This window comes from Hyperoodon ampullatus, assembly GCF_949752795.1.
Source record: "Hyperoodon ampullatus genome assembly, chromosome: 13".
NCBI classification, from domain to species: Eukaryota; Metazoa; Chordata; class Mammalia; order Artiodactyla; family Ziphiidae; genus Hyperoodon; species Hyperoodon ampullatus.
Window position 1 is genome coordinate 22,853,610 of NC_136926.1, and position 12,571 is coordinate 22,866,180.

General features: G+C 42.8%; 1 protein-coding gene across 1 annotated transcript in view; it reads left to right on the plus strand.

The window, feature by feature from the left end:
• Positions 1–12,133, plus strand: part of HSCB (HscB mitochondrial iron-sulfur cluster cochaperone) — a 33,185-nt gene extending 21,052 nt beyond the window's left edge. The window contains exon 6 of the mRNA XM_079718227.1: positions 12,009–12,133. Coding sequence (XP_079574353.1) covers positions 12,009–12,055 — 47 coding nt within the window. The 3' untranslated portion in view covers positions 12,056–12,133. The remainder of the gene's footprint in view (positions 1–12,008) is intronic.
• The last annotated feature ends 438 nt before the right edge of the window (positions 12,134–12,571 follow it).

A 12,571-nucleotide genomic window follows, 5' to 3' on the forward strand; every position in this document is an offset into this window, starting at 1 on the left:
CATTTTTCTCATCTGTAAGACAAGGATAACCATAGCACCAACCTCAATCATGACAAAGTACAGATATGACATAGGGAGGGAAGAGAATATAAAATAATGCACACAGAGTGCTCAGCACAAGACCTGGCAGTACACTCAGCAAATATTAGTGGGAAGCATAGAATGAGTTGGGGGCAGAGAGGAGGGGTCCCTAACCTTGACCAGTGAGCTAGATCTTGAAGGATTAGAGGCATTTGCATTTTCAAGTAGGTTAGCAGGAGAAATGGCATGCATGCAAGTAAAGAAGAATCTTACTGCAACAGGGTGAGGGTGGGAGTGGGAAGGGGTAGAGATGCTGTTGAGAAGGAGGCAGCCAGATCAGTAGAAGCAGTGTAGACATTGGAGTAAAGGAGACCCATCTGGGGACTTCGGTAGAGTTGAGAGCTGATGGTTTCTTAATGAAGGCAGCATTATGGTAAGGGGACAGTAAGGGGACAGATTCAACAGCATTCTAGGAGATGGGACCATTAGGACTTGGCAGCTAATAGGGCTCTGATGAGGGCTGAGTTAAGGGGACTCAAGTGTCTGGTGTGAGCACTGGGGGGATGGAGAGGCCTTGACCCAGGAAGAGGGGCTGCAGCTTGCGGTGGGGGAGCGCTGAGCTCCACTTTGGCAGGTTGTATTTGTGACCTTGGAACTTCCTGTAGATGTTCGATAGGCACCTGGAGGATGGCTTGTAGCTGAGGAAGACTGGGCAGGAGACACAGATCTGGTGGGTGGGCATTTAATAAGCACGTTACACTGCGCTTCTCACTGAATCCTCAAATGGGCCCTTTCAGGCAAGAACTATCATCCCCATTTCATGGATGGAGAAACTAAGGCTTTGAAGAGCAGAGGAGCTCTTCCAAGTTCACATAGTAATAGTTTGGGGGAAAATCAAACTCAGGTCACTAACTTCAGAAAATGGGCAGCTGGTACACAGTGTAGGTTTGGGAGATGAAAAAGTTCTGAAGGTGGATGGTGGTGATGGTTGCACAACACAAATGTGCTTAATGCCACTGAATTATGCACTTAAAATTGTACACTTAAAAAGGGTCAAAATGGTAAATTTTATATTATATATATTTTACCACAATGAAAAAAAAAGAAAGAAGGAAAATGTGATCCTGACCACCAATTATATTGCAAGTATTGGCTGAGGAGCCATCATTTCCCTCTATGCTGTTTTTATAATGTTTGCTTTCATCCCTATGATAATATTTTCTATTTTGTCTGGCTTCCTTAGTTTCAAATTCTCAGAGGAGAGGAAACCTCACTATAACACCTATGGATCTCTTAGTCACAAGAGTTACCAAATTCCCTAGGAAATTTGGTATATATTAGGTATACATATATATATTAGAACATACCAGTAACAAGCAAGGTAGTTTGTAACACACACTGACCTAAGCCAACTCGCTCATGCATAACTATAGGGTTCCTTTCAGTAAGTGTAAGAAACCACCAAGACTATAAGATAGGTGAGGTTGGCTATTCCCCCACTACCTTTCTACTGGGTTTGTTTTTTTAAAAAGTTGCATTGAGGGCTTCCCTGGTGGCGCAGTGGTTGAGAGTCCGCCTGCTGATGCAGGGGACACGGGTTTGTACCCCGGTCTGGGAAGATCCCACATGCCGCGGAGCGGCTGGGCCCGTGAGCCATGGCCGCTGGACCTGCACGTCCGGAGCCTGTGCTCCGCAATGGGAGAGGCCACAACAGTGAGAGGCCCGCGTACCGCAAAAAAAAAAAAAAAAAGTTGCATTGAGATATATATACCCTGAAGCTCACCCATGCAAAGTGTACAATTCAATGGCTTTAAGCCTATTTACAGAGCTGTGCAACCATCACCAGGATCTAATTTTCTTTTTTTTAATTTATTTATTTATTTATTTATTTTTGCCTACACTGGGTCTTTGTTGCTATGCATGGGCTTTCTCTAGTTGCGGCAGGCGGGGGCTACTCTTCGCTGCGGTGCGCTGGCTTCTCATTGCAGTGGCTTCTCTTGTTGTGGAGCATGGGCTCTGGGTGTGAGGGCTTCAGTAGTTGTGGCATGTGGGCTCAGTAGTTGTGGCTCACAGGCTCTAGAGTGCAGGCTCAGTAGTTGTAGCGCATGGGCTTAGTTGCTCCTCGGCATGTGGGATCTTCCCAGACCAGGGCTCGAACCCGTGTCCCCTGCATTGGCAGGCAGATTCTTAACCACTGTGCCACCAGGGAAGTTCAGGATCTAATTTTGAAACGTTTTTGTCATCTCAAAAAGGAGTTTGTACCTTTCCCAACCCACCTCCCCTTCCCCTCCCTACCGCCTGCCCTAGGCACATAATAATCTGTAGATTTGCCTAGTCTGGACATTTCACATAATGGACAAATGGTCATTTGTGACTGACTTCTTTCACTTAGCATAAATGTACACGTTTCTGTGTGGGCATATATTTTTTACTTTTCTTGGGCATATGCCTAGGAGTAGAATTTTATATGGTAACCCTGTGTTTAATCTGTTGAGGAACTGCCAAACTGTTTTCCAAAGTGGTTGTACCATTTACAATCTCACCAGCAGTGTATGAAGGTTCCAATTTCTCCACACTCTTGTAAACTCTTGTTATTGTCTGTCTTTTTAATTTTAGCCATCCTGGTAGGTATAAAGTGGTATCTCGTTGTCTTGATTTGCATTTCTGACTAATGTTGTTGAATACATTTTCATGTACTTACTAGACATTTGTAAATCTTTTTTGAAGAAATGTCAATTCACATCCTTTGCCCATTTTAAAACCGGGTTATCTTTTTATTATTTATTTATTTATTTATTTATTTATTGGCTGCGTCAGGTCTTAATTGTGACACACAGGCTCTTCGTTGTGGTGCACGGGCTTCTCTCTAGTTGTGGTGCGCGGGCTTAGTTGCCCCGTGGCATGTTAGTTCCCCGACCAGGGGTCAAACTTGCGTCCCCTGCATTTTAAGGTGGATTCTTAACTGCTGGACTACCAGGGAAGTTCCTGGGTTGTCTTTTTATTGCTGAGTTGTAAGAATTTTTTTTATGTGTTCTGGATACAAGTCCCTTATTGGATATATGACTTGCAAATATTTTCTCCCATTTTGTGAACCGTCTTTTCACTTTCTTGATGATATCCTTTGAACCACATTTTTTAAAAATTTTGATGAAGCCCAACTTATAAATCTTTTCTTATCCTTTTGGTGTCATATCTAAGAAGCCATTTCCTAACCCAAGGTCACAAATATTTACTTCTAAATGTTCTCCTCCATTTTGAGTTAATTTTTATGTATGATGTGAAGCAGGGGTCCAACCTTGCTCTTGCAAGTGACTATCCAATTGTCCCCAAATCATTGTTGAACAGTCCATCCCCCCAACATTGAATTGTCTTGGCACCCTTGTTGAAAATTAACTGATCATAAATGTAGTACATTTCTGCATTCTGAATTCTATTCTATAGATCCATATGTCTATCCTTATACCAGTCCCCCACTGTTTTGAAATTGGAAAGTGTGTTGAGAAGCTGGAGCCGGTGTATTGAATTAAGAATATGCAGATTATGACCTGCTGAATAAGGGGGCACAAACCACCCACTTGGGATCCCCAGGTAGTTCCCTCAGCATCCGAGCTCCCACTTTGGGGAAGTGAAACCCACGGGGTGATTTTGATTAAAGGCAAAGTTTCAATATACCCACACAAAGGAAGTAAAGTCACAAGAATTTTTACTTATAGATCCCAGAAAGAGAGGTGGTTTACAATGAGCTGGGGGAAGGGCAGTCCTCCATCCCAGGTCAGGAGTAAGCAGGAGACAGAGAGCAGGGTAGTAAGCACCGATTACTTATTAGGTAGTTGGGGCAGAGGTGACTAACTTTTTACAGGCTTAAGTCTCAAGTAGTTACTTTAAGAGGTGCCCTGGGGAAAGCAAATTGGGAACTTAACAGTGGGGATGCTAAACTCAAGTCCTTATCTAGATGTTCAGACTCTGGATGTGAGCAAGGTTATCACATTGTAAAATGCCTGGGCAGCAGCTCAGAGCTCTGTGTGTTTTTCTCACTGCAGAAGAGAGGTTGAATGCACCAACTTTGTTCTTCTTTTTTAAGATCATTTGGCTTTCTGGGTCCCTTGCTGTTCTGACACCAGTGCAATACTGCAGTGTAATTCTGACACTAACCACCTACAGTTAGCATCAGACTCCACAAGTTTAAGGGCACAGGATTAGGTCAAACAAGATTTCCCTTATTTCAGATGCCAGCATCATGTGGGGTCCTCAGGTCACCTATACTTATGACAGACCAGCTACAAATCCGGGAGGTTCCTGTGACACCTCTTAGGTTCAATAATTCACTAGAATGATTCACAGAACTGAGGAAAAAGTTATGTTTATGATGACAGTTGCATTGTAAAGGATACAAATGAAGTGACACATAGTACAAGGTATGGTAGGGTCCTGAGTGCAGAGTTTCCATGCCCTCTCCCCATGGATTCAGGGTGTTTCACCCTCCCAGTATATCAATGTGTTCACCAATCAGAAAGCGCCAATGAGCTTTGGTGTCCAGAGTTTTTATTGGGGTTTTATTGTGCAAATATTATTGATTGAGTCATTGGCCCTGTGGTTGGATTCAATCTTCAGTCTCCCTCCTCTCCCTGGGGGCTGGGCTGGCTCAAAGCCACAGTCCTCTAATCACGTGGGTAGTCTGTTTGGTGACCAGCCCCCATCTGGAGTCACCTCATTCATTAGCATAAACTCAGTAGTGATCTGAGGAGCTCATGAATAACACACACACCTATCACTCAAGAAATTCCAAGGCTTTAGAATCTCCCTCCAGGAACCAGAGACAAAGACCAAATTCTTTTTTTTTTAATTAATTAATTAATTAATTAACTTTTGGCTGCATTGGGTCTTTGTTACTGCACGTGAGCTTTCTCTAGTTACAGCAAGTGGGGGCTACTCTTCGTTGCAGTGCGCAAGCTTCTCATTGCGGTGGTTTCTCTGTTGCGGAGCACAGGCTCTAGGTGCATGGGCTTCACTCATTGTGGCACATGGGCTCCATAGCTGTGGCTCTCATGCTCTAGAGCTCAGGCTCAGTAGTTGTGGTGCACGGGCTTAGTTGCTCCGCAGCATGTGGGATCTTCCTGGACCAGTGCTCAAACCCATGTCACCTGCACTGGCAGGTGGATTCTTAACCACTGTGCCACCAGGGAAGTCCTAAGTATTTTTCTATATGATCTGAATAGTCAAAATTTATAACAGGGTTGGAACTATGTTAAGTAATTGTATGTGGCTGATCATAATACTCCATCTAAAACATCTGTGCAAAAAAGAGATGTCCAAAACCTATAGAAATAACTAGAACGCATCCTATCAATAAACTGAGTGGGACTTCCCTGGTGGCGCAGTGGTTGAGAGTCCACCTGCCGATGCAGGGGACACGGGTTCGTGCCCTGGTCCGGGAAGATCCCACATGCCATGGAGTGGCTGGGCCCGTGAGCCATGGCTGCTGAGCCTGTGCATCCAGGGCCTGTACTCTGCTATGGGAGAGGCCACAACAGTGAGAGGCCCACATACCGCAAAAAATAAAAAAATAAAGAAAAATAAAAAATAAACTGAGTGAAAAAAAAATTTATATCTCAAACATACAGGAAAAGAATTAAACTTAGATATGGAAAGTATATTTCCAAAGCATAAAAAAAGAAGCTATTCACTAGTGTACCAGCTCAATGAAGCCATTCCACATCTTGCTGAAGTACAGACTATTAAAAAATTAATAATTGCACTCAGTCAATAAAGTTTACATTAAAATAAGAAATCAGCACAAAAGATTCTGTGAAAGTAAATGAAATTTCTACCTTTGGCCATTTGGGATTGAGAAGTCGGGCTTTGATTGCGTCATCCAGTGCCTTGTCATACTGCTGGATTTTCATATAGGCTGCAGATCTATTGCTGTATAAGATGCAGTTCTGAGGGTCAACAGCTAGGGCTTCACTGTACAGAACAACAGCTGTGTGGAAATCTCCATCATGACAGGCCTGATTATTCTGACGAACTTTCTCAACAAATTCAGCTTTGCTCAGTACTAGTCCATCGGGACTTCTCCGGCCAATAGTCTTAGCACCAAAGAGAGGAATCTACAAACAAAGAAACTTTGTGAGACAACGTTTAGATAATCCAGAGAGGTTCCTTGTCTGAATTACAAGAGAACATGGACATTCTTCATAGTCTGCTTTATATTATAGTTAACTTTTGTGCCGTGAAAGACAATAAACTTTCCAAGAAGCAGCCAACATAGTACCTTAAATACAAATGTATCACTATATATATATGTGTGTTCACATATATACATATAGTTATAAACATACATATTTATACATGTATATTTTGATTGAGAGAATGAATGAATAATGCAAAAATGTACTCAGGCTTTTCCTTGGCAATTTAAAGTTATACTAAGAAAAAACCAAAAGGGACTTCCCTGGTGGCATAGTGGTTAAGAATCTGCCTGCCACAGTGGTTAAGAATCCCCCTGCCAAGGCAGGGGACACGGGTTCAATCCCTGGTCCAGGAAGATCCCACATGCTATGGAGCAACTAAGCCCATGCACCACAAGTTCTGAGCCTGTGCTCTAAAGCCCGTGAGCCCCAACTACTGAAGCCCACGTGCCTAGAGCCAGTGCTCCACAACAAGAGAAGCCACTGCAATAAGCCCGTGAACCGCAATGATGCAATGAGAAGCCCCCGCTTACCACAACTAGAGAAAGCCCACGCAGCAACAAAGACCTAATGCAGCCAAAAATTAATTAATTAATTAATTAGTTAGTTAATTAATTAAAAATAAAATCTGCCTGCTAATACAGGGGACACGGATTTGAGCCCTGGTCCAGGAAGATCCCACGTGCCGTGGAGCAACTACTGAGCACCACAACTACTGAGCCTGCGTTCTAGAGCCCATGAACCACAACTACTGAGCCCGCATACCACAACTGCTGAAGCCCATGCGCCTAGAGTCCAGCTCTGCAACGAGAGAAGCCACTGCAGTGAGAAGCCTGTGCACCACAACGAAGAGTAGCCCCCGCTCACCACAACTAGAGAAAGCCCATGCACAGCAACGAAGATCCAACACAGCCAAAAATAAATAAATAAATTTAGAAAAAAAGAAACAAACCAAAATACAAACCTGTGCAGACAATATGATCTCAATTATGTGAAGATGGTTGCACTTAAGAAATTAATGAAAGGAACAAGATCAAAATATTAACTATGCTGAAGACCTAAATAAACGTTTCTCCAAACAAGACATACAGATGGCCAAGAGGCACATGAAAAGATGCTCAACATCACTAATTATTAGAGAAATGCAAATCAAAACTACAATGAGGTATCACCTCACACCAGTCAGAATAGCCATCATCAAAAAGTCTACAAACAGGGACTTCCCTGGTGGCGCAGTGGTTAAGAATCCACCAGCCACTGCAGGGGACACGGGTTTGAGCCCTGGTGTGGGAAGATCCCACATGCCGTGGACCAACAAAGCCTGTGTGCCACAACTACTGAGTTTGTGCTCTACAGCCCAAGAGCCACAATTACTGAGCCCGCATGCCTAGAGCCCATGCTCTGCAACAAGAGAAGCCACTGCAGTAAACATCCCGCACACCACAACAAAGAGTAGCCCCCGCTCACTGCAACCAGAGAAAAGACCGCATGCAGCAATGAAGACCCAACTCAGTCAAAATAAAATAAAATAAAATAAAAAAATCTATCTACCTGCACACCTGCCAGATTTCCCAGAGCAGAGTGCCCCATTCCTGATCTCTGCCCAGAACTCCTTTCAGAGTGTGTTGAAAGTCAGCTACTGCAGTGGCTAATGACCTAATCCTTATAAAGCTGGTGAGTGACATTCTTTAGTTAGTATTTGATTTAGGCATCAAGGTAACACTGGCCTCTTATAATGGATTGGGAAATTTTCCCTCCTCTTCTATTTGCTGGAAGAGTTTGTAAAGGATTGCTGTTAATTTTTCTTTAAATATTCAGTAGATCTCACTGGTGAAGCCATGTGGACCTGGTCTTTTCTTTGTAGGAAGATTGTTAATTACTAATTCAGTCTCTTATTATAGGTCTATTCAAAATTTCTATTTCTTCTCAAATCAGTTTTAATTTGTCTTTCTATGAATTTATCCATTTCATATAAATTATCTAATTTGTTTATGATTTTCCCTTATAATTCCCTCTTTCATTCCTAATTTTATTAATTTGAGTCTTTGCTCTCTGTGTCTTGATCCATCTAGCTAAAGCTTTGTCAGTTTGTCAGTTGTGTTAGTCTTTTCAAAGAATCAACTTTTAGTTTCCTTGATTTCTCTCTATTTTTTTCTACTCTTTATTTCTTTATTTTTGCTCTAGTCTTTATTATTTCCTCCCTTCTGCTTGCTTTGTATTTAGTTTACTCTTCCTTTTTCTAGTTTCTTAAGGTGGAAGTGTTTATAGCTAAATTTCCCTCTAGGCATTGCTTTTACTGAATCCCATAAGTCTTGGTATATTGTATTTTTGTTTTCATTCATCTCAAAGCATTTCCCAGTTTCCCCTGGGATTTCTTTTTCACCCTTTGGTTCTACTAGGGTTTTTGGTTTTTGTTTTCTTTTTCTACTAGGTTTTTAAAATAAATTTATTTATTTTATTTATTTATTAGTTTTGGCTGTGTTGGGTCTTCATTGCTACGTGTGGGCTTTCTCTTGATGCAGCGAGTGGGACTTCTCTTGTTGCAGCGAGTGGGGCTTCTCTTGTTGCAGCAAGTGGGGCTTCTCTTGTTGAGGAGCACAGGCTCTAGGGCATGCAGGCTTCAGTAGTTGTGGTGCGGGGGCTTCAGTAGTTGTGGTTCGCAGGCTCTAGAGCACAGGCTCAGTAGTTGTGGTACACGGGCTTAGTTGCTCTACGGCATGTGGGATCTTCCCAGACCAGGGCTTGAACCCTTGTTTCCCATACTGCGCCACCAGGGAAGCCCTCTACTAGGTTTTAATGAAAGCAAGTTTCACAAAAAATTCTTCTTTCAGTAAGGACATTTAGCAAGCAGGCACAAAATAGTGATAAGACTTATTCTAGAATCTCCAAGTCCCAGCTCTGTTCCTCTTTGTTTCTCCAAAATTCATTACACAAAAGGTTCATCTGAGGCAAATGAAAAAGTATTCCAGTGGCAGGGTATGACCAAGAACCCTCCCCACTAGTATGGAGCACAGGACTAGTTAAGAATCAAACCAAGAATGCTATCTTGAGTACAAGAGGGTGAAGGGCTCACTAGATTTTTATACCTTATTAATGCCAGGATGAAGACACCCCCAAAGTAATTCCAATTAGTCCATGTCTTAAACACCACTCATCTTATCAATGAAAAACTGATTTCAACATTGATAATGTTAATGAGCAGAAATTCTAGAGTTCAGAAAAGTGAAAGACAGCTGAAGCACTTGTAAGAGTTGCCTTTAATTGAATCTCCTTGCCACCCAGGAGTGTGTATTGTGGTTAGGGAGGAACATACCTGCCCTGGGGTGGACCAATGCCAACACAAACATTCCATCACACAGTCTGTGGAGAAATAATAGAAAGAAAATTGCAGGTCACATCACAGTGTAATGCATAGGAAAATATCTCTAGATAAAACTTTATAAATAAATTCAGTTTTATTTTTTTAAATACATATCAGAGCTATGAGAACAACACATAATGAATAGCTAAGAATGAGTATGGGAGCTCCTCCATTGTTCCTCAGGACAATGTGGAAACAAGGCTGTTGCTTCATAGCCCACACCTATTGCCCATTTATTCTGCCTGAGTCATGGGCACCAAGGAAACCAACCAAGGTCCTGGGCATTCTCATTGATGCTAACCCCAAAGAGCCGTGTGAAAATCCTTCATTTCCTATTTTCAAGCCTACCCCTGGCAGAATACATTCTCCAGAGTACTCCAAGAGCTTCAAGTAGGCCCACTTGTCATTGCCTGCAATCTATAGTACCTCCCCTCTTATGCCTCCGAAAGCATCACAAACATCTGATATCCTGGATAGGTCGGTTTGGATGCAAAAGAAGGAAGTTGTCACCAGGGAGAAGGAAAAATGTATGCAAAAGTTTGGAGGTGAGAGAGAAGAAGCAAGAGGAAGTCAATAGAAAATTGAAGAAAATCCAAACTGCTGGATGCAGACATCAGGTGAGGATAGAGATAAAGCTCAGGAGGTGGGAAGGGGAGGGAACCTGAAGGAATGTGGAGTCTGGTAAGGAGGTTGGACCCCCTTAAGAGTAATAGAGAGTCATAGAGGGTTTAGAGCAGGGGAGGAGCACATCAAGATTGCATGGTGGACAAATATCTCTGTGGCTCACGGGCTGGAGGGCAAGAGTGGAGCAGGGAGACCAGCTAGGAGGCTCCAGTAGGGAAGAGAAAAACAGAGCCTCTGGAGTCATGGCGATACTGATATCCCAGTTCTTCTGCAAAATCCTAATTGCCTGCACGAGGAAGCTGCCATCCACTGGGACTGTGCTTACCCGGCAGGTGGGAGTATCTGCCCTTTCCTTCCTCTTCTGCTCCAGGCTCCCTTGTTGATGTCAACCCGAGAAGCCATGTGAAGATACCTCATCACCGCCATCAGTGCTCACCAGGACAATGCCAATGACCAGATGACCCATTAGTCAACAAATGATGAAAAAGGGAAAAAGCAGACGGGAGGTCTAGACTAACGGAGACTCAAGAGACAGGCAAGGGCTTCCCTGGTGGCACAGTGGTTAAGGATCCGCCTGCCAATGCAGGGGACATGGGTTCAAGCCCTGGTCCGGGAAGATCCCACATGCCACAGAGCAACTAAACCTGTGTGCCACAACTACTGAGGCTGCGCTCTAGAGCCTGCAAGCCACAACTACTGAGCCCGTGTGCCATAACTACTGAAACCTGCATGCCTAGAGCCCATGCTCTGCACTGAGAAGCCACCGCAATGAGAAGCCTGCGCAGCGCAACAGAGAGTAGCCCCCACTTGCCACAACTAGAGAAGGCCCGCACGCAGCAACGAAGACCCAACTCAGCCAAAAAAATTAAATAAATAAATAAATAATTTTTTTTAAAGACCACTAGTATATTAGAAATGAAAAAAAGAATTAAAAGAAAAAAAAGAGACAGGCAAACCTAATACGAGGTTGAACTGTGATGCCATCAAACCAACAGAAAAAAGACATGTGGGGACATTTGGAAAAATGTGAATACAGATAAGATGATTTTAAAGAATTATTATTAATTCTGTTTAGGTGTGATAAAAGCATTGTGGTTATGTTTTGTTTTGTTTTAAATATTTGTTAGAGATAAATGTTAAAGCATTTACAGATAAAATACAATTCTGGGATTTGCTTTAAAATAATCATGAAAAATTCCCGTGCCCTAACACAGTATTTCCTATTTACATATTACACCCTTTTTTATCCTCATACGCACACATTTTTTTCCATGCCTGTAGGCATAATACGCCAATTCTTTTATGATCTGAGAACAAATGCTGCTTTTGAGAAAGAGCTCCTCTATTTGGAATGTCATTGGCAACACCTGAACGTACAGTTTTCACTCTGTCCTTGACAGCCAAGGTCGTTCTCCTTTTTTAAGCAGGAGCATTAATTCCTTAGGAATTGCGATGGTTAATTTTATGTATTAACTTGATTAGCCTAAGGGATGCACCAATAGCTGGTAAAACATCATTTCTGGGTGTGCTTCTGAGGATGTTTCTGGAAGAGATTAGAAATTGAATTGGGGAACTGAGTATTGCAGGTGGCCCTTCGATGTGAGTGGGCACCCGCCAATCCACTGGGGGCTCTAATAGAAGAAAGAGGAGGAGGAAGGGCAAATTGGCTCTCTCTGTCTGCTGGAGCTGAGACATCCATCTGCTGCCCTTGGATGTCGGTCCTCCTGGTACTCAGAGACTTACACCATCAACCGCCTGATTGGCAAGCCTTCAGACTCAGGCTCAATTACATCACTGGCTTTCTGGTTTTCTAGTTGCAGATGGCAGATGGTGGGACTTCCTGGCTTCCATAACCAAGTAAGTCGATTCCTGTAATAGGTCTCCTCTTATATATACATCCCTGTATATCCTGTAGTTTCTGTTTCTCTGCAGAACCCTGACTAATGCAAGGATCTTCCCTCGAATATGCATTTGAGGATCCTCAGCAGGAAAAAAAAAAGTTTCTATTTGCTTGTGGAAAGCGGTAATGATATTCCTGGTTTTGGAATCAGTCAAATCTTTCCAGAACCATCATTACTAACTGTGAGACCTTGAGATTGGTCCTTCACCTCACTGAATCTTAGCCTCTAATTCTGCAAAGTGGTGATATTAACACCGTAGTACAGAGTTGTTGTGGAGCCAACATGAAATAGTGCCCTCAGCACAGTGCCTGGTACATAGTAAGTGTTCAATAAATGCATGCTGCTGCTGGTGTTTGCTTCTTCAGCCTCTTGTTTTTAACCTCGTGTCCTAGTCCATCCAGGCTGATATAACAAATATCATAGACTTGGTGTTATATAAACAACAGAAATTTATGCTCACAGTTCTGGAGGCTGGA